The sequence below is a fragment of the Phyllobates terribilis genome, unplaced genomic scaffold (genome assembly GCF_046119375.1).
Source record: "Phyllobates terribilis strain yellow unplaced genomic scaffold, ASM4611937v1 Scaffold_4__5_contigs__length_816908805, whole genome shotgun sequence".
Classification (NCBI taxonomy): Eukaryota; Metazoa; Chordata; class Amphibia; order Anura; family Dendrobatidae; genus Phyllobates; species Phyllobates terribilis.
In genome coordinates this window covers 468748783-468771560 of record NW_027362764.1, presented here as the reverse complement: position 1 = coordinate 468771560, position 22778 = coordinate 468748783, and the positions used below count along the sequence as shown (strand labels likewise).

General features: G+C 42.5%; 1 protein-coding gene across 1 annotated transcript in view; it reads right to left on the bottom strand.

Annotated features, from left to right (window-relative positions):
• Nucleotides 1–3686: 3686 nt before the first annotated feature.
• SERPINB1 (serpin family B member 1) overlaps nucleotides 3687–22778 on the bottom strand; it is a 33710-nt gene continuing 14618 nt past the window's right edge. The window contains exons 5-7 of the mRNA XM_073678682.1: nucleotides 21818–21960; nucleotides 18725–18892; nucleotides 3687–8194 (exon numbers count right to left, since the gene is read on the bottom strand). Of these exons, the coding sequence (XP_073534783.1) occupies nucleotides 7793–8194; nucleotides 18725–18892; nucleotides 21818–21960 (713 nt within the window). The 3' untranslated portion in view covers nucleotides 3687–7792. The remainder of the gene's footprint in view (nucleotides 8195–18724; nucleotides 18893–21817; nucleotides 21961–22778) is intronic.

Sequence of the window (22778 nt, the reverse complement as noted above, 5' to 3'; positions counted from 1 at the left end):
ATTAACACATGTGGAATTATATACTTAACAAAAAAGTGTGAAACAACTGAAAATATGTCTTATATTCTAGGTTCTTCAAAGTAGCCACATTTTGCTTTGATGACTGCTTTGCACACTCTTGGCATTTTCTTGATGAGCTTCAAGAGGTAGTCACGGAAATGGTCTTACAACAATCTTGAAGGAGTTCCTAGAGATGCTTAGCACTTGTTGGCCCTTTTGCCTTCACTCTGCGGTCCAGCTCACCCCAAACCATCTCGATTGGGTTCAAGTCTGGTGACTGTGGAGGCCAGGTCATCTGGCGTAGCACCCCATCACTCTCCTTCTTGGTTAAATAGCCCTTACACAGCCTGGAGGTGTGTTTGGGGTCATTGTCCAGTTGAAAAATAAATGATGGTCCAACTAAACGCAAACCGGATGGAATAGCATGCCGCTGCAAGATGCTGTGGTAGCCATGCTGGTTCAGTATGCCTTCAATTTTGAATAAATCCCCAACAGTGTCACCAGCAAAGCACCCCCACACCATCACACCTCCTCCTCCATGCTTCATGGTGGGAACCAAGCATGTAGAGTCCATCCATTCACCTTTTCTGCGTCACATAAAGACACGGTGGTTGGAACCAAAGATCTCAAATTTGGACTCATCAGACCAAAGTACAGATTTCCACTGGTCTAATGTCCATTCCTTGTGTTCTTTAGCCCAAACAAGTCTCTTCTGCTTGTTGCCTGTCATTAGCAGTGGTTTCCTAGCAGCTATTTTACCAAGAAGGCCTGCTGCACAAAGTCTCCTCTTAACAGTTGTTGTAGAGATGTGTCTGCTGCTAGAACTCTGTGTGGCATTGACCTGGTCTCTAATCTGAGCTGCTGTTAACCTGCGATTTCTGAGGCTGGTGACTCGGATAAACTTATCCTCAGAAGCAGAGGTAACTCTTGGTCTTCCTTTTCTAGGGCGGTCCTCATGTGTGCCAGTTTCTTTGTAGCGCTTGATGGTTTTTGCAACTGCACTTGGGGGCACTTTCAAAGTTTTCCCAATTTTTCGGACTGACTGACCTTCATTTCTTAAAGTAATGATGGCCACTCGTTTTTTTCTTTACTTAGCTGCTTTTTTCTTGCCATAATACAAATTCTAACAGTCTATTCAGTAGGACTATCAGCTGTGTATCCACCAGACTTCTGCACAACACAAGTGATGGTCCCAACCCCATTTATAAGGCAAGAAATCCCACTTATTAAACCTGACAGGGCACACCTGTGAAGTGATAACGATTTCCGGTGACTACCTCTTGAAGCTCATCAAGAGAATGCCAAGAGTGTGCAAAGCAGTCATCAAAGCAAAAGGTGGCTACTTTGAAGAACCTGGAATATAAGATATATTTTCAGTTGTTTCTCACTTTTTTGTTAAGTATATAATTCCACATGTGTTAATTCATAGTTTTGATGCCTTCAGTGTGAATGTATAATTTTCATAGTCATGAAAATACAGAAAAATCTTTAAATGAGAAGGTGTGTCCAAACTTTTGGTCTGTACTGTATGCTGAGTTACAGTTTATGAAATTTCGAATACGATAAGTTCTATTAGTGGCTGTAGAAGTAAAAGTAGGAGTGTTCGATACATGGTTGCAAAATTTACCTTTGTATCTAGACGGATTATCTCCTTCATGAAATTTCTGTGTTATATGCTTGTTTTTATTTGTTTTTTATGCTATCTCACAGGATTGCACCAATGTGCTCATGTGATTGGACCGGATATAGTATATAATGTTTGTTCAGTCATTTCTACAGACATGCAATGATTAAAGATGCAGGTCTGAAACGCGTTTGCTGTAAGATACAGTATGGTTGGTTGGTGACCTAAGGTGATGTTTTTTTATATTTTTCTACAATAAACGTACAAGTTTTTAATTGTATCCGGACGCTGGAATATTGCTTTCTTCTATTTGGACTCCTGCCGCACAGGAGTGTCGGATTGCCATGAGGGTGAGCTGACAGTGTCTTTCTGCATTTTCTAAATTAGCGTGTACCTCAATCCAGATATTATCGATCTCCTGATTCCTGATACTCGCTGATACACAGCAGAACGTAGGCTTTTAGCTAAAATACACAGAATGGACAGAAGGAGATGAGGTTATTGGTCGAACACCATAACAAATGGAGAATACTCTGAAAAAGAATTGTTATAGGCGAATTCAGGTTTAAATTAAATGTGAGTGCGGCTCATCGGCAGCATCAGATGGATCAAAGGACTTGGATAGAACATCAGCCCTACGTTTTTTTTCAGCCGGGTGATAGGTTAGGATGAAATCAAATTGTGAGAATAAGAGCGTCCATTGAGCTTGGAGGGGATTTAGCCTATGAGCACAGAAGATACTCCAGGTTTTTATGGTCAGTATAGATAGTTACTGGGAACTTCAAGAATATGTCACCATTCCTCAAGACCCAGTTTTATTACTAAGAATTTACAGTTACCAATGGAGTAATTCCACACTGCTGGAGAAAATTTCCTGGAGAAGAATCCACGGGCATGATTTCTTGTCTATAGGAATTTTGCGAGAGAATTGCTCCTATGCCAATAGCAGAGGCATCCACTTATAGGAAGAACGGTCTGTCTACATCAGTATCGTGCAGGACTAGAGCAGTAGAAACAGACCTGAGTTCTTGAAAGGCTTGAACAACAGATTCTGACCAGTTCCGGGAATTAGTGCCTTCTGTAGAGAAACCACTATAGAGTTGTTTTTAATAAATTGGCAGTAATAATTAGCAAAGCCAAAGAATGTTTGGAGTGCCCTGAGACCACTCCACTGCTAGCCCAGCATCGTCTATACAATGGCTTGCGAAAGTATTCACCCCTCTTCTTGGCATGGAACCTGGAATTTCACTGGTTTCTCTTAGGTTTTTTCATCAGTTTATGTGAAGAACATGCGTACAAGTGTGAACATTTGGTTTTCTTTTTATTGTGAAGCAAAAAACACATGGGACAAAATAACTGAAAACTTCAGTGTGCATAACTATTCACCCTCCCCCCCCCCCCTAAAGTCAGTACTTTTTAGAGCCTCTTTTTGGGGCAAATACAGCCGCAAGTTGCATTGGATAAATCTCTATAAGTTTTCCACATCTTGTCACTGGGATTTTTTCCCACTACTCAAGGCAAAACTGCTCCAGCTCCTTCAAGTTAGATGGTTTCCTCTGGTGAACAGCAATCTTCAAGTCTGACCACAGATTCTCAATTGGATTAAGGTCTTGTCTTTGACTACGCCACTGCAAAACATTTACAAATTTCCCCTTAAACCACTCAAGTGTTGCATTAGCAATATGCTTTGGGTCATTGTATTTTTGGAAGGTGAACCTCTGTCCCAGTCTCAAATCACTGATAGACTTTTAAACAGGTTTTGTTCAAGAATATCCCTGTGTTTCACACCATACATCTTCCCTTAGACTCAGACCATTTTCCTTGTCTCTGCTGCCGAAAAACGGCGATGAGATGTGTTGGTTTGGCGCCAGGCGTAGCGTTTACCTTGGTGGCCAAAAAAGTTCAATTTTGGTCTCATCTGACCACATCACCTTCTTCCGCACATTTGGGGAGTCTCCCACGTCTTTTGGCAAACTAAAACGAGCCTTACAATTTTTGTGTGTAAGTAAAGCATTTTTTCTGCCCACTCTTCCATAAAGACCATCTCTGTGGATTGTTCGGCTTATTAATTTTATATAATAATAATAATTTTTATTTATATTGCGCCAACATATTCCACAGCACTTTACAATTAAGTAGGGACATGTACAAACGATAAAAACAATACAATGTATCACATTTCAACAGTTACAGGAGGAGTGAGGGCCCTGCTCGCAAGCTTACAATCTATAAAGAAATAGGGGGACACAATAGGTAGAACAAGCTGTTATATATGGTAAAGCCATCATTATAATAAATAAGGGTTTTCATATTAAGCTGCATCATCTGGTCATCAGCCAGTATCTGTGCAGTTATCGTGTGCTACTGGGTGCATGGAGGATGTTGAGACAGATGAATAGGCAGGAACAGATTATGGTTAACATTTAGGAGGGAACAGGGATGAGCTGGTTAGTGAGTTGACATGATAGGCTTGTCTAAACAGATGTGCTTTTAAAGCACGCTTAAAGGCATGGGGGCTAGATATTAGTACAATGGTTTGGGGTCGTTCATTCAAGAAAACTGGCGCAGCATGAGACAAGTCTTGGAAACGGAGGTGTGAGGTTCGAATTATTGTGGTCGCGCGGACAGATACTCCAGTCTCTGTTTGGAAACTCTGCAGCTCCTTCAGGGTTACCTTTAGTCTCTGTGCTGCCTCTCTGATTAATGCCCTCCTTGACCGAGATGAGAGTTTTGGTGGGCGGCCCTTTCTTGGCAGGTTTGTTGTGGCATCATGTTCTTTCCATTTGATGATAGTTGATTTGATGGTGCTGCGGGGGATCATCAGAGATCGGGATATTTTTTTATATCCCAACCCTGACTTGGACTTCTCAACAACTTTGTCCCTGACTTATTTGGAGATCTCGTTGGTCTTCATGGTGTTGTTTGGTTAGTGGTGTCCCTTGCTTACTGGTGTTGCAGCCTCTGTGGCCTTTCAGAAAAGGTGTGTATATACTGACAGACCATGTGACACTTAAATTGCACACAGGTGGACTTTCTTTCACTAAGAATGTGACTTATTAAGATAATTGCTTGCACCAGAAATGTGTGGGCTTTGTAGCAAAAAGGGTGAATATATATGCACATGCCAATTTTTAGTTATTTGATCCCATAAATTTAATTTTCGCCTATATTTTTTTCACTTCACCAACTTAGACTATTTAGTGCTGATGCATCACACACAAATTGGATTACAAAAATATTTAAACACAGGTTGTAAATGTAACACAATAGGTAAAAAGCCAAGGTGCATGAACACTTTTGCAAGCCACTGGGTATTGAGCAAGTCACTGATGACACCATAAGAAGATTAATGAGTTTATGGGCTTGGAAAAGGTATCCCCTTCTGGATAGTTTGACAGCTCTTGTATACACAGTACGATGCCCCCACAGCTCCCTTATACACAGTATTGTGGCTTTACTGCTTCCCTTTACACAGTATGAAGTCTCCCAGATCCCTATACACAGTATGATGGTCCCCACAGTAGACCTCACAAAACATAATGCTCCCAAAGTCCACTTATACACAGTATAATGCCCCTCCTGCTTCCTATATACATAATAATGCCCCCTCCAGTGTAACATAGTCCTCAAACAGTATAAATAATAATAAATAATAAGAATAATAAATATAAAGCCACCTATAAACAGCATGATGCATCATAGCTCTCCTATACACAATATAATCCACACTGTATGATGACTTCCATAATAGTCCTCCCAGTGTAATGTCCCAAAAACTGTATGATGTTCCCAAAGCACCCCTATACACATTATAATGCCCCCAAAGCCCGCACTACACAGTGCACAGACCTACACACAGTATAATACCCCCAACATTGTAGGATGCCCCCACAGACCCCCCTGCAAGTACTATTAAATAAAAATAAACATCATACATTCACTTAACCCCGAATCCAGGGGAGTCTGCCTGCAGACAGAAGTAAGGAACGGGGTAGGTGGACTAAAGAGGTAATGACATCACTCTGGGAAAAGCACAGGACGTCAGAACCCTGGCGCAAAAACGTCATCACTTTGCTACGTCCTCGCCTAGATTCATCCAGTGCTTCACCCTGCCGTTCTGTAGACCACAGGTCTAAAGCGACCTGCAACTTACAGACTAAAGAGCGGTAGTGCAGGGAGACCACGTCTCTGCTCTACTGCAGAGTTTAATGATATCGGTGTGCTCCCCTTCTACTCCATCGGTAGCTACGTGATTGCCTCTCTCTCCCTGAAGATGCTATTTACATATTTAAATTCCCAGGGGAGCATTGCAAGGTCTAAAAGTCTGCCAATGCCAACTTGGAGAAACATTACCCCTAGGATATGTAAAAGCATTCCAGAGTTAATTTATTACCACATAAATTAACATGTTTCAGGTGTGAATAAATTGGCATGATCGGGAAGGTGGCTGGAAGGGGTTAAAAAAGTTTTATAATTCCTTAAGAAAAAATGCAAACCTGTTTTTTTTGTTAAAATAACATTGCATAAAATGACTTTTCACCAAAAATTTCAATCAAGCATGACTAGTTTCAGCATGATACTTGAACAACATTTCCTTTCCTGCAACAGAACATTGTGTCAACTGTGAACTCATTCTCCCTTCATTCTGGCTGTTGCTCATTAGTTCAGTATTACTGGATACTGAGCATGAGTGGAAATCAGCAAAACAGTGTGTTGATAACAAGCAGCCTCAGGACCAAGGAGAGTGGAGCCAGCCCCCTTTACAGGATGTCAACTGAATGGAACATCGTCACTTTTGGTACAAAGCCAACGGTCCCTGCTCCCTGACTAGCTTATAGCTTTCATTTATAAGTGGTCCAGTTTTTAAGAGCTAGTGATTTTCAAACTTAGAGCTTCCACCATGTTTTGTAGAGTAGGCTGTGAAAAAAAGGTTAACCAGATAACTCATTTTAACCTTTATCAAATATTGCAATGAAATAATTTGATATTCTGCAAAATGAATGCATCCTGCATGGGTTAATAGGCAACCAGTTATGGCAGCCATGCGCAGGCATGCCTTAGACCTTTAGCTGATATATTTAACTGTAGGTCTCCACGAGCACACTGTGGAAACTGGTAATGGCAGTTTAAAGAGAGCCAACATTCTTTGTTTTAATCACTTACATGCCCCAGTCATTATTGACCACATCATTTAAAAGACTGATTTCATAGTATGAGGTTTCTGATTGACTGGTCAAGGCAATTCTCTACTCAGTTGTTCAGTTGTAGACCTCATTCAGCTTTTGTGTCTCCGTTATTAATATACTGTAAATTTACAGCATTGTACCAAGAATTGGATTCCATGTTTTGTAGCACCAATGGATTAAGGCTGTGGCTGCACACAGCACTAGAGTTGAGCAAAAAGACTCACAGGATGCTAATCGAGTAGCCATGATGGTAGTCCTACTAATAAGAAAAGGCATAGGGGTTACCAGCAAGTTACAGGAGGTTCACAGGACTTTGGTTTGGTGTCCACCAAAGTGGCCACTGGACCGTGATACTGTGAATCGTTTTGGTTAATCCTATAGACAACCAATTTCATCAGGCTTATCTCCAGGGAGAAGAGTAGGCGTTTCCATTCAAACTGCCCGATCCTTGTCTTCCTTAACACAATCTGTTAGCAGGCCCTCCAAATACATTTAAGGGATATCTGTCCTGCTGAAATTTGTGTGTTCTGCTGACTGTAATCTAATGTGTATGGCAGTCCTTAGACACAACCACTTTAATGGTAGTTTTTCAGAATTTGCATGCTACTGTACTTTTTCCACCCAAAGTCTTATTGATAACTTCAATTGTTTGAAAATTGCCTGAATTTCTCATGAAATTTGTATATTCCGTAAATTCAAGTATTCTTCTGACCGGCAACTGTGTGAACTGTCATGCTACAAATTCTTTGGGTAGCTCTGGCCTTAGTCTTAGTGAAACCACTATTTCATCAAATATTTATCCATGTTTCTGATAATAACAAAATGATTTCACACAAATGGAAAAGGAAGGCTTTTATCTAAGAATAGTAGTTCCTTTATTTTCATTCTATTTTGCTCTTTACTTTGATGACATAAACTCTATAAAAAAAAGAATGCTTATCATATTTATATAATTTTCATCAATAGGCATCAATATTTCTTTCTATGGAGAACTGTATTTGCCCAAAAAAAGAATGTTCTTGGTTTCATTATGCCGAATGAAGAAGAGAAATGGGTGATCTGCATTAAATTCCTCTTCACGGAGCATACACATCATCGCAATGCCAGCTGTGGCAGCCGCAGCCTCTGTGCCTTCTTCATTTATTTCCACAAAAGACTTGTGTATGACTTCAGATAAAAAAATATTCTGAGACCCTGATATCCCAGATAGATCTGCACAACCTGCATCAAAAATATCAACCATTCCCAGAGCAGATAATGTTGATTTAAGCTTATAGCTTTCTTCTAATTTGAATTTTGGAAGATGCACATGGACATCAATTGGATACATGTGTTCAGGTTGTGTCCAATCCTGAAGTTTTTCTAAGGAAATTTCCTTTTCAAGCTGAAACAAATTCACATATAGTGTGTTATAAAAACTGATGTTATAATGCAGAGTAATTCAGATGTCATTGAAACACGGTCTGAGTATGGATCATGATGACCGGACTGGGCCTGGGTCTCCTGACTCAAATTCATCAGCCTCATGGATATATATGAGGCTGTTGAATTCGGGTCGGTAGACACCCAACCATTCATTAAAATTGTAAATGTGTTTATTCTTTTAAATGTTTAGTTTTTACTAACTGTTTTGGGGCCTGCAAAATTTCATGAGATTATCTGTGGGTTCAAGTGAATGGGTGATAAGATGCAGTACCCAAGAGTGGCCACTTAACATTGTATGGAACTGTGCTGTTCTGGCTTTCTACATTGTTACATCCAGCCATCTGTTAGAATTCCTGTTGTCCTTTTGACAACTAGTAACTGCTATTGTTCACCTTAATAATTGTGCTGTAATCCCACTTCTGAGACTGCTGTTGTGTTCTGCAATTGCCCTTTACTAAAATGGCAGATTATGAACCTGTGGAATCCATCTTGTTTCCTGTTTAGGCCTATTTAAAGCCTCATGGATCTCTCACTCATTGCTTGAGTAATATGTCTAGCTGTTAGCCTAGTTCCAGTCTCCAGCTCCTGAACTGTCTTACCCAGACTGTTCTCACCTATCTACAGATTGTTTCCTACAATTCCTTTGCTATATCCAAGTACATCTATAACCGCTTGCCGTTCCTGCTCGTGCTCCTTCGGCCACTGGTTTCCAGCAGTACTACGCCAGTATCGTAACAAGAACAAAATGGATTCCACAGGTTCATAATCTGCCATTTTAGTTAAAATTAATTGCAGAACACAACAGTGGTAAGGAGTGGGATTGCAGCACAATTATTAAGGTGAACAACAGCAGCCACTAGTGGTCAAACTGTAGAAGAACAGGAATTCTGACACCATCGCTGGAGCAGTTAAGAAATGATCCATTGCGGTGTCAGACCCACATTGATCTGATATTGATAACCTAGCCTATGAATTGGTCATCAATATGTTAGTCCAGACAATCCCTTAAAATGCACAAGCATCCTTTCTGTGTTGTTTCTATAGACAGTGACAACTGAATGGGAAGAAATGAAATGTACCTATAAGCTCATACACTTTTTACAGTTATAGATGGGAGTTACAAAGTGAACTGCAGAAATTGATTAATAGCTTATCATGTGGGCTCCAGTGGCTAGAAGGAAAACTTCAGGACTGGATTACAAATTGTGAATTTAAAGACAGTCCACAAAAACAGGGTGCGCAGCAGAATAAAACACTGGGATATTCATATTTTTCCTTCAGGTTTGCACTGTGCATGCACCTAAACTGGCTTGCTCAGTGCAAAGGAAGCAGCCAGCAGGAGAGGAAGGAGGTCCGAGAAGGAGACAAGTATTTCACTAACCCAATTTCCTCTCTTCTTATTAGTTTTCCATTGCTAGCTCAGCATAGTCTATGGTATGGGTGGGTACTGGGCAGGCCACTGATGGCACCAAAGTGAGACATATGAGCTTATGCACTTGGGGAGGGTATGCAAGACTGGCTGCTGGATAATTTGATGACACCAGGTTGTTGGTTCTGCTCACTCAGGGGGTAGCTGCTAGTAATATTTACAGTAAAGTGTATATGGGAACTGCTTAGCCTGTCATGGACACCTTCTTATTGGACACAATATGTCTGTCTTGCCTCCTATAGTTAGTGAGCAGATGCTCATTCCTCTTCTTCTGGTCTGAGCTGTCAAAACAGCCCTAATCTCTCCATTTGCCTTGCCTTGCTGTCTCTTCTTCTGCACACACTGTATAGAATAGTACTGCAGGCTGTGCAGCCAGTGTGATATCCACCTATGTGATTATGCTGAATTAAAATGACTGTCAATGAGTTAAAGGTGTTTGTCCACGAACAAAAGTTAATTTTAATCCATAGATCTTGGAATAATAATAATTTCGACAATTGAATGTATTTAAATAAAATGTTCCTGTGCTTGAGATAATGTTATAAATGTTCCCCTGTGTAATGGCTGTGTCTGACTGTGTACAGAACATGGTCTGATCATACCACAGCTGCTGGGCAAGGAGAGAGAAAAATAGTATACAGACATTACAGCACGGGATTACAAATGATTCTTTATTTGAGGTGAAATATTGTTTAAAAACAGGCAGGGAAATGTTTTACCTCACAAAAAGAATCAGCTGTGATCCTATGCTGTAGTGTCTGTATACTCTCTTGTGTCCTCCCCTGCCAGGGCTGCTACTAGGAATTTCGGGGGCCCCATACTGCTAAAATTTGGGGCCCCCTGGAGACTCCTCCCATTTTCCACCCCAGCTCCGCCTCCACCCCTCGAACTTTCCACATTCAAAATAAGCCTTCACCCGGCCCCAGATAACAAAAAATGGAGACGCTACAGGTCTCAGAAAATGGTGCATTTTTTTTTTTAACCAAACTTTAGATTTTTTTTCACCACTTAAATAAGTAAAAGAACCTATACAAGTCTGGTATCGCCGAACTCATAATGACCTGGAGAATAATAATGGCAGGTCAGCTTTAGCATTTAGTGAACGTGGTAAAAAAAAAAAAAAAAACAACTGTGAAATTGCACTTTTTTTTGCAATTTTACCGCACTTGGATTTTTTCCCAGTTTTCCAGTACACAATATGGTAAAACCAATGGTGTCGTTCAAAAGTACAACTATTCCCGCAAAAAATAAGCCCTCACATGGCCATATTGACAGAAAAATAAAAAAGTTATGGCTCTGGGAAGAAGGAGAGCAAAGAACGAAAACGCAAAATGCTCCTGTCATGAAGTGGTCAAAAATCAATAAATTCTAGAATATAAATACACCCCAAAACATAACTCAACCTGTGATAATGTAACAAAAAATATAGTAGTCAAGAATAAAAAAAAAAGGGGGGGGTGACCCTATTTGTCAACCATTCATGTTCCTACCTTCTGGTTGGCACCTTCTTGACACGCAATCGTCGACTGTTCTTGGTTGTCCTTGTCCACAGGGCGCTGCAGCTCCCTCACAGGGTCAGGCAGCCCCCCTCACAGGGCGCGGCTACCCCCTCGCAGGACCAGGCAGCCCCCCTCACAGGGCCAGGCAGCCCCATCGCAGGACCAGGCAGCTCCTCACAGGGTCTCGCAGGGTGTGGCACCCCCTCACATGGCCAGGCAGCCCCATCGCAGGGCAAGACAACTCCATCGCAGGGCGTGGGACCTCCCCTCACAGGGCCTCTCACCCACCTCAGCAGGCAGCCTCCTCAATACACATGCTGCCACAGCCGGATGTCCCGACTCCTGTTCCCCGGGCCACAGTCCACCAGATCGCACCGCAGTCTGATGTCGGTGCATGTGTTGCACGCACGCTGCCCTGATCCGAATTGAAAGTGAGCGCTCAGCGTGGGTGCGTATCACATGACCGGCATCGTCACTGCGTCAGGACCATGATGTACCCCACACCCGGCAGTGGTTTAAAGGTATTGCGCATATTTCCGGCCGCTGGGAGAGGTGGGGGATAGGGAGGTGGGTGCGTGCATGTATATTATGATCTGAGCTGTGCGTCTCCGGGCCCGGTGAGTAGAAGCAGAGAAAGGGAGGGCCCGGGCAGGCTGCCTGCCGGCCGGGCCCTCCCTTTTTCCTTCTGTTCACCAGGCCCCATACAGCTGTATGGGCAGTAATGTTCCCTGCCAAGGTATGATCAGACCATGTTCCTGTACAGTCAGACACACCCATTACACAGGGGCACATTTATAAGATTATCTCAGCACAGGAACATTTTTTTAAACACATCCAATTGTGGAACTTATTATTCCAAGATCTATTGATTAAAATTAACTTTTGTTTGTGGGAAAATCCATTTAAATCCCTTGCTGCTTCCGCACAGATGCTCCTACTACTCCCCGCCAGTCCTTAGTTACATCGCAGCAACAATGATAGCAGTAATTATGGCACCTCAGCGCTCTTGATATGCCAACAAAGCATTGGCTATGGCAGGCAGGACATTTACCAGAATCTTACTTGTGGCGGCCCTGAGGGTTCGACCGCCACAGGGATGCTGCACCTCTTTAATGGGGTGTAGTGTTCCTCCTCTGAGGTAAGAACAGTGCGATGGTCAGGACCCTTCCTTCACATCCAACACCACACTTCTCCCACCAGAGGGAGCTAACATGCACTAGAGTGCTGCCCCTACTGGACGTTGGGAGACAGGGGAACCAAAAGTCAGGGGAACCAATGTAGTGGGTGAGGGTGGAGGACTCACATTTAGTTTACACTTTAAAATTCATATTTAATTCACAGCCATTTTGGTTCTGGGTTCTTTGATCGTGATCTTCATCACTGAGCGTGGATCCTGTGTGGACCTGCAGTGGATGGAGTCACAGCCCTCGTACCCTGGCCTTGGGTCGAGGGGCAGGTTGCAGATAATGAATGTCTCAGCCCGGTCAAGGACCATGACCAAGAAGGCCCGGTGTTATGATCTGCTACAAGCACTAAGGAAAGAAAGGAGATCTGTCCCTACAATAGAACTAAGCTAGATCCCTACGATGTAACGGGGAACCTGATCCTGCGATCAGACCCGCTAAAGTCCTCGGCTAGTCTGTACGAAGACCTATAGATATGAGAGAGGGATCACTACAAGAACTAGGGACTGGGAAAAGTTGGACACCTCCTAGCAGAAATAGTAGCAGTCAAAGACAAACACACAACAAAAGGCATAGAGGTCAGAAGACCTAGCAAAACTAACAGAGAATGGCAACAGAGCACCAAGCTAACTCAAGAGTAGTAAATACAATGAAGTCCAGCAAGGCAAGGAGGGCGGAGCCGGATTAAATAGGCAAAAATGGTCATGTGACCAGCAAACTCAAAAAAACCTAACAGGAGAGTTCTAACAGTACCCCCTCTTCTAAGAGGATCCTCCGGATCCCCTAGGCCCAGGCTTATCAGGAAACCGCTTGTGAAACGCTCTGACAAGTCTGGAAGCAGAAACATCATCCGCCCTCACCCATGAGTTATCCTCGGGTCCGAAACCCTTCCAAGCGACGAGATACTGCAAACTCCCTCTATACTGTCTAGAATTTAGGATGCGGGAAATTTCGTATTCCCCATCCTCCACCACCGGAGGAACAGTGGCAGAGGCGTCTCCATCTGACACATAAGCTCTTTTCAACAGAGAAACATGAAACACCGGATTAATCTTCCAGGAGGGTGGAACCTCCAACCTAACAGCAGATTGGTTAACTACCTGAACCACCTTAAAGGGCCCTACAAACTTGGGACCCAATTTTTTAGAAGGAATCCTCAACCGCAGATTCTTAGAGGACAACCAAACCATGTCACCAATAGCAAACAAAACCTCTTGCCGTTTCCTATCAAAGTACCTCTTAGATTTTTTGTTAGCCTCCTGAAGATTACCACGCACATCCGTCCAAACTCTCTCCAAATCACCGGAAAAACTCTCCTCCTCAGGCTCAGCCGATACCAATTTGGAGAATGACCCAAAAGACGGATGTCTCCCAGAACAACAAAAAAAAGGCGAACAACCAGCAGAAGAGGATGTATGGTTGTTAAGAGCAAACTCAGCAAGTGGCAGAAACTCAGACCACCCCTCCTGATTGTCTGCCACAAAACAACGCAAGAACTGCTCAACATCCTGATTCTTCCTTTCTGTCTGGCCATTAGACTCAGGATGATATCCGGATGAAAACGACAAATGAACTCCCAACCTGTCACAAAAAGCACGCCAAAAACGAGCCACGAACTGAGGTCCCCTATCCGAAACAATGTCAGTAGGAACGCCATGTAGTCTGACAATTTCCTTGACAAAGGCCTTAGCGAGTGTCTTAGCGCAGGGCAGTTTGATGAAAGGAACCAAGTGACACATCTAGCTAAAACGGTCCCCGACCAACCAGATGACTGTGAAACCCTCAGAGGGGGGAAGGTCAGTAATAAAGTCCATAGCCAGATGTGTCCAAGGTGCACTAGGAACCTCCAGAGGGCAAAGCAACCCCGCTGCAGGAGTATGTGAAGACTTAGATCTAGCACACACCGTACATTGACGCACCCACTTAATGACTTCCTTCTGCCATCCAGGCCACCAAAAACTGCGACCCACAAGTCTCTTGGTCTCAGAAATTCCTGGATGACCTGCCAACCGAGACTCATGACACTCAACAAACAAATCTCTCCTAAAGGTCCTAGGCACAAACAACCTCCCATGGGGAGTGTTAGATGGGGCATTCTACTGTGCTTTAAGAATCTCATCTTCCAAAACGGAGTCCAATGCAGCAATCACAACACCTTCTTGTAAAATGCTCCCCTCCTCCTCAGCACCGACCATGGGAGAAAAGCTGCAAGACAAAGCATCAGCTTTAACATTCTTGGTACCCGGGATGTAAGCAACGGAAAAATTAAACCGCGAGAAAAAAAGTGCCCACCTAGCCTGACGGGCATTCAAGCGCTTGGCAGCATCAACATAGATCAGATTTTTATGATCAGTGAAAACCTGAATGGGAAATTCAGCACCTTCCAAGAGATGACGCCAGTGTTCAAATGCGAGTTTAATAGCCAGCAATTCCCGATTACCAATATCATAATTAAGTTCAGTCTCAGAAAATTTTTTTGAAAAAAAAGCACAGGGATGTACTCCATCCTTGTTTTTCTGAGACAACACCGCACCGACCCCCACCGAAGAAGCATCAACCTCAACCAAAAACGGCTTAGTCACATCAGGCTGCATAAGGATGGGAGCAGAGCTGAACCTCTCCTTTAGAAACACAAAAGCTTCAATGGCCTCAGTAGTCCACTGAACCGCATTAGCACCTTTCCTGGTGAGATCGGTCAGTGGTTTGACAATAATAGAAACATTTTTAATGAATTTTCTGTAATAATTGGCGAAACCCAAAAACCTCTGTATCGATTTCAAACCAATAGGCCTAGGCCATTCCTGAACCGCCTGAACCTTCACAGGGTCCATCTCAAAGCCCTCGCTGGAGATAATGTAGCCCAAAAAACTAATTCTCTGTACAGCGAACTCACATTTCTCCAGCTTAGCAAAAAGCGAATTGTCAATTAATAACTGTAATACCTCACGTACCCTCCGCCAATGAGACTCCAGATCCGGTGAATAAATCAAAATGTCATCCAAATACACCACCACATTTTTGCCGATCAAAGGTCTAAGGATGTCATTAATAAGATTCTGAAAAAATGCTGGAGCATTGGTAAGACCAAAAGGCATAACCAGGTTCTTCAAATGACCCACAGGAGTGTTAAAAGCAGTCTTCCATTCATCACCCTCCTTCATGCGCAGCAAATTGTATGCCCCCCGGAGATCAATTTTAGAGAACCACTTGGCCCCCACTAACTGGTTAAACAAATCAGGAATCAATGGCAGTGGGTAAGGATTGCGTACAGTAATTTTATTAATCTCACGAAAATCCAGACAAGGACGTAAACCGCCGTCCTTTTTTTTAACAAAAAAAAATCCAACAGCCACAGGAGACTTGGAAGGCCTAATGTGACCGGCGGCCAAGCTTGTCTGTATGTATTCCTCCAAAGCCTTTCTCTCAGGAATAGTAAGATTAAATAAACGACTTTTAGGAAGAGTCGCTCCAGGGACAAATTCAATGGTACAATCATGGTCTCTATGGGGAGGCAAAATTTGTGACTCCTCCTCAGAAAAAACTCTCCAAAAATCCTGAATAGGTACAGGTAATTCCCCTTTTTCCACCGCAGCAATACGTCCGTTACAACACTTGTCATAACACTTAGGGCTCCAGGACTTAATTTCATTGGTAGATCAATCCAGTACAGGATTGTGCAATTTTAACCAGGGTAACCCCAAAATTACTGGAGAAGGCAAATTATTTAATACCACCAAATCCAAATTTTCTTGGTGAATACCATTAATAGTGAGGGGAAATTCACAGACCTTATGAGTAACACTCTTCAAGGGGGAGCCATTGACAGAAACCACAGCAATAGGGGATGACAAAGGTTTGGGTTTTAATTTAAGTTTTTCCAAGAATCCCCCATCAATCACATTCAGAGTAGAACCACAATCCACAAATATCCGAAATTCAATTAATTCTTCCTGAGCAGCAGTAGTAGCAGAAAGAAATACCCCCTTAGTATTTAAACAGGCAATACGGGCGTAACTGATCTTTTTTTTTTCTTTGTTCATACGAAGCACACAGTTCTTAATAAAATGGTTAGATTTCGCGCAATAAAAGCACAAACCTTCAGAAGATCTGCGGTCTTTTTCCTGAGAGCGGGGTGCCATCGCTCCAATCTCCATCGGCTGTCCAAAGTCAGTACAGACCCTCTCAAGACTCGGAGCTGACATGGCAGAGGATTTACTCTCATTAACCCTTGCACGCAGTCTCCTGTCCACCCATATAGCTAATTGCATTGCCTCCTGCAAGTTTCCAGGTGTGGGATAAGCAATCAGCAAATCCTTAACCCTTTCACCTAGCCCCGCAAGAAACAAACTTTTCAAAGCTGAATCGTTCCACCCCACCTGGGCAGACCACCGACGGAAGTGAGAACAATATTTTTCCACATTACCTGATCCCTGCCTCAAACGTCTCAATTCAGTCTCAGCTGATGAGACACGATCAGGATCATCATACAACAAACCCAAAGCAGAAAAAAAACTATCCACTGATCTAAAGCATGGATCACTAGGTTGGAGAGAAAAGGCCCATCCCTGAGGTTCTTTGCGCAAAAGTGACATTATGAACCCTATGCGCTGTGATTCATCACCAGAGGATCTGGGTCTCAAACGAAAATACAACAAACAAGCATTTTTAAAGGAAAAAAAATTCTTCTTGATCACCAAAAAATAAATCAGGCAAACGTACCTTTGGCTCCACAAAATGTGCTCCAGAACAGCTACTCATGTGTTGTTGGAGCTCGGCCACCTCCAGAGAGAGTCCCTGCAGGCGTTGAGCCAAATCCTGAACCGACACCATGATGGAAACTGGAAGTCTTTCCTTAGAGATATTTTTGGGCTGGACTTACTGTTATGATCTGCTACAAGCACTAAGGAAAGAAAGGAGATCTGTCCCTACAACAGAACTAAGCTAGATCCTTACGATGTAACGGGGAACCTGATCCTGCGATCAGACCCGCTAAAGTCCTCGGCTAGTCTGTACGAAGACCTATAGATGCAAGGGAGGGATCCCTACAAGAACTAGGGACTGGGATAAAGTTGGACACCTCCTAGCAGAAATTGTAGCAGTAAAAGACAAACACACAACATAGAACAAAGGTCCGAAGACCTAGCTAAACTGACTGAGAAAGGAAACTAAGCACCAGGCTAACTTAAGAGTAGAAATTACAATGAAGTCCAGCAAGGCAAGGCCAGGAGGGCGGAGCAGGATTAAATAGGCAAAAAAGGTCATGTGACCAGCAAGATAGAAAAAACCTAACAGGAGAGTTCTAACAGCCGGAGCTTAAGAATGTAACTCCATCGCAAATGGATCCCAGGGAGGATGCAGACGGAGCGGTGTACGCCACCTGTCCTCTCTATGCTGATCTAGTCAGAGGGATTCCGGCTGAAAAAAGGGGTAGCGGCCCCCGACACCTGATCTTGCTACTCTACGTCCTGGCAGGGAAGCCCGTGTAGGCACTGAGGATCCCACCGGGTAACGGACGGAGCGGAGCTGCCACCCGTACCCTTGTTCTGTGCATAGTCCAGAGGGAGACCCGGCCTATCTACACACAAACAGACAGGAGAGGACTCAGTCTGAAGTTTAGGAACACTCTGGAGTGGGGTCCTGATTAAGCACTTGAATTATTCGGAGGTTGTCGGACCCCCGTCCCTGGTGACCGCAGAACTCCGTGAGGAGCAGGGAGAAGCCTTGCAGCTGTACTCTCCACCGTGAATAAAAACCCTGGAGGTCTAACCCTATGGCCTCCGGACTCTTTATTTCTGCACCGCACAACACAGCACCAGAACTTCTACACTACGACTCCCTCCATCCTCGTCTTTGCTCCGCCTGTGGGGAGTAGTACCATCCTCAGCTGCCACTACATCCCGCCTCAGAGGACTGCAGCAGCGCTGGTGGCCATCACCAGATACCACAGGTGGCGTAGTCGAAATACCACTCAACCCTTAAAGCCCATTACATCTTTTTAATGTGACCACCCTGGGCACAGAACGGGCTTAGGCCACGACTGCATCCCCTTAACACCAGCAACAGGCCAGGCTCCGAGTAACCCCACTTCCCAGGGTGAGGGCTGCGAGGCGTCACATTACTTACTTAGCTTAGTTTACCAATAATCCTTTTCATTTTAATGTCTTTGTGAATTGATATCATCGCATTGGGGCATAATATATAGGGTTGGTATTGGTAGGAGGGTTGGACTGTCTGTGATTTTTGGTTTAGTTGTCCAAAAATAATTGAAGAGGAGTGTGGTATCCCTTATGAAGTATTTTTTTTAAACACATGGCTAACCAAATTAATTAATGAAAAAATAATTGATATTCTGTCTCACTATGATGAAGTAAACTTACCTTTTGTAAGCCAGTTGTCTCGTCTTCGATATTGTCTGGCAATAGGATAATCATACTGAGTTCCTTTCCCACATATGGGAGCTCCAGGATACGACAGCTGAGTTCTTGGATGTAGTTAAAAGGCAGATGTTTCATCTGATACATCATCTTAACAGGTTTTTGTTCATTCTGGATAAAAGAACATATTTTTATGGTACATTATGTTGTAGTTTATTTTTAAATGTGTATCTGCTGTGATTTGGGGACAAGAAAGTCTGCTTACTACTACAAGGTTTCTCAGAATCCTGTAGCTTAATGATTTGGAGTATTTATCTAATATACAGCTGAAACCAGAAGTTTACATAAACTATATAAAAATACACATATGTACAGTATGTTTTTCTCAATATCTGACATGAAATCAGAATAAACCTTTCCCGTTTTAGGTCAATTAGGATTACCATAATTTTTAATATTTGCCAATTACCAGAATAATGAAAGAGAGAGAAGGTTTTAAGGGATTTTTATTACTTACTGCAAAGTCAAAAGTTTACATACACTAAGATTACTATGCCTTTAAACAATTTTGGACTGCCCATATGATGATGTCATGTGTTTGGAAGCTTCTGATTTTTTGGCAACATCTGAGTTAATTAGAGACACACCTGTGGATGTATTTTAATGCACACCTGAAACACACTGCTTCTTTGTGTAGCATCATGGGAAAGTCTAAAGATATATTAAGGGGATAAAACTTTGATGGCAGTGCTTCTTTAACAACTGTTTCCAGATACTGTGTAATCAGATACTGGAGTGGAGAGGACACTTCATCACTGTAGCACTGGTAGCTGGCGACAGAGGTAACTTTTACCTTTATAATATCTAACTCAGGACAGCTAGCCATTATAATCAGGCCTTCATAGATGGTATATATTTATACTGAAAAGTTCAGCTGCCTATTAATTTCTAGCACTATGCACTTTATAGGTTATTGAAGGTGAACATTCAGCATATTGATGTTTCTTTGGGATTTTTGAATCCATTGAATATGTATTTCATCTACAGACATTAACTATATTATCAAAACTATATCTTTTATAGGAATTTTTGGATTATTCTCCCCACTGTGATTAATGTGTCATTCATTATATCCTCTATGAATCATATATTTATCTTATGACTATTGGTAACCTGTTTTGGGATCACACTCCCTTCTCTGCATGTGTTCCTCTTTCTTTTTTGGAGGTTGTTACCCTGTCTTTTTTAATTGTTTTTTTATTTGATTGAACAAAATGTATATGTTTTATTATAAAAGCTGGTATCTCTTTTTGCCTAGACAGGTATTTACTTGCTAATTTAGATTTCGGTTGTGTATTGTCAGTTCAAGTGGACATATTGTGATGCCCATAGTTATACATGTAGTATAATGCACAGCCCATAGTCATACATGTACTATAATGGACAGCCCTTAGTCATACATGTAGTATAATGCACAGCTGATAGCCATACAATGTAGTATAAAGCACAGTCCATAGTCATCCATGTAGTATAATGCACAGCTCATAATCCTCCATATAGTATAATGCACAGCCCATAGTCATCCATGTAGGATAATGCACAGCTCATAGTCATCCATGTAGTATAATGCACAGCCCATAGCCATCCATTTAGTATAATGCACAGCTCATAGTCATCCATGTAGTATAATGCAGAGCCCATCGTCATACATGTAATATAATGCACAGCCCATAGACATCCATGTAGAATAATGCAAAGCCTAGCGTTATCCATGTAGTATAATGCACAGCTCAGTCATCCATGTAGTATAATGTACAGCCCATAGTCATCCATATAGTATAATACACAGCCCATAGTCATACATGTAATATAATGGATAGCCTATAGTTATACATGTAGTATATTGGACAGCCCATAGTCATACATGTAGTATAATGGACAGCCCATATTCATACATGCAGCATAATGCACAGTCGATAGCCATACAATGTAGTATAAAGCACAGACCGTAGTCTTGCATGTAGTATAATTCACAGCCCATAGTCATATCCATGTAGTATAATGCACAGCTCATAGTCATCCATGTGGTATAATGCACAGCCCATAGTTATCCATGGAGTATAATGCACAGCCCATAGTCATCCATGTAGTATAATGCACAGCCCAAAGTCATCCATGTAGTACAATGCACAGCCCATAGTCATCCATATAATATAATGCACAGTCCATAGTCATACATGTAGTACAATGCACAGCACATAGTCATCCATGTAGTATAATGCACAGCCCATAGTCATACATGCAGTAGTATGCCACGAGCACCGTGTATTCACTGATTTAAAAAAAAATGCTCATCTTCCCTACGCTGCCCCACCGCGTGGCGTCTTCTCCTGAAGCCGGCAGCTGACTTCAGCATGCAAGCGACGGGAGCACATGACGTCACTTCCATGTGCCCCCGGTCACATGCACGCTGACATCAGCTGCTGGCTTCTGATTGGCCGACAGCGTGTATTGTCATGCACGGACTTAATGGGTCTGTTTGCTGTAATACACTTCAGCTGAATGCGTGTCTGAGTATGCAAATCTAGCTGAAGTAGGGGCTGGTGTCTTCGAGCCCCTCTCCTGCTGGGCCCGGTCATAACGACGATCTCGGTCGTTATGCACCTGTATAAACACTGTGTACTTACAATTGCTCATTTTGTCTTTCTACCCAGCTAATTTTTCTCTTTTCTCTGCTCTATGTAGAAACTGGAAGTCTCTTGTCCCTGCATTTATCATCTCATTCTTCAACTCAACTCCTGACCCAGCTGCTCCCTCCTCCACCCTGCCAGGGACTTTTGCAGTGACTTATGACTCATACAGGGAAAACTGACCTCCTGTTTCTACATAGAGCTTAGGGGATTCAGCTAGTCAGTTTATAATCACGTAATGTCATAGACTTAACGGAAAACAGAAGAATTTACTGGGTAGAAGGGAAAATGAGCAATTGTAAGTACACAGTGCTATATAATTTGATGACTGCAATATATTAAGAGGATAAAAACTTTGATGGGAGTGCTTCTTTAATGATGCTCATAAGAATGGATAAGAGGTTACCTTGTTTAATCTGAATGGTACTTCTCTTGTTTGTTCTGGATTAAACTTCTCAGCCCAGTCACCTTTAAAATATATGGCATTCACCAGCACTAATATGGTCGTTCCATCTACTGATCCCTCAGCTAGTACTTCTGGAATTTTTCCTGTAAAACACAGTAAATTATATAGCTAAAAGAATGTGATGTTACTGTTTAATTCCATACTGTACCTTACAGGTTTGTCCAGTCTTACAAACAAAATGTATTTGTTGTGCAAAGAAAAACTATTCAACTTTCTATAAACCTGTGTTTCAAGATCTTGACCTGGTATCGGTAAATGGACACATATTTATTTTACAATTCCAGACGAAAATCCTTCATAACTAATAAGTCTTATCCATTGATTTATATTTTTATCTATTATAAGCAATCCTCTGAGATAACAGTATAAATCTCTGTTCTACTGTGTCATTGTAATCTGGAGCCCAGTCTATTTAGCTCAGAGGTGGAAAAGCTAACAAGTCAAAAGGGTTGCCCAGGATATAAGACATCAACATCAAATTTGTGAAGGTCCAGACAACCAGCACAGCTCAGCTGATAAAGCTGTGGCTGAGAAAGTTCACAGTAGAGGAAATCGGAATAGCACAGCTCCATTAACTGTGGCCATTCTCTGGTGCTGCAGCTTAGCTACCAAGTTAATGTTATCTGAACTGCAGAAAATGAGAATTGCCACTACACAGTATGTGGTCATTTTCCTGCTCTGTATACTGTGAGCTTCCAGTGGCTATAGAGTTTGTCAGAATGAATGTGCAACCAACAAATCTGCTGTAAATACTTAAAGGGTTTGTCCAGACATGGGGCTCAAGTCTGCAGTCACTCTAAGTGACTGCAGACTTCTGAATCCTCACAGTGCACAGTGTGCACACTGTTAAGACGCTCAGGTGCCGTCGCTGGGAGTGGGCGGGCGCGTGACTGCAGTGAAT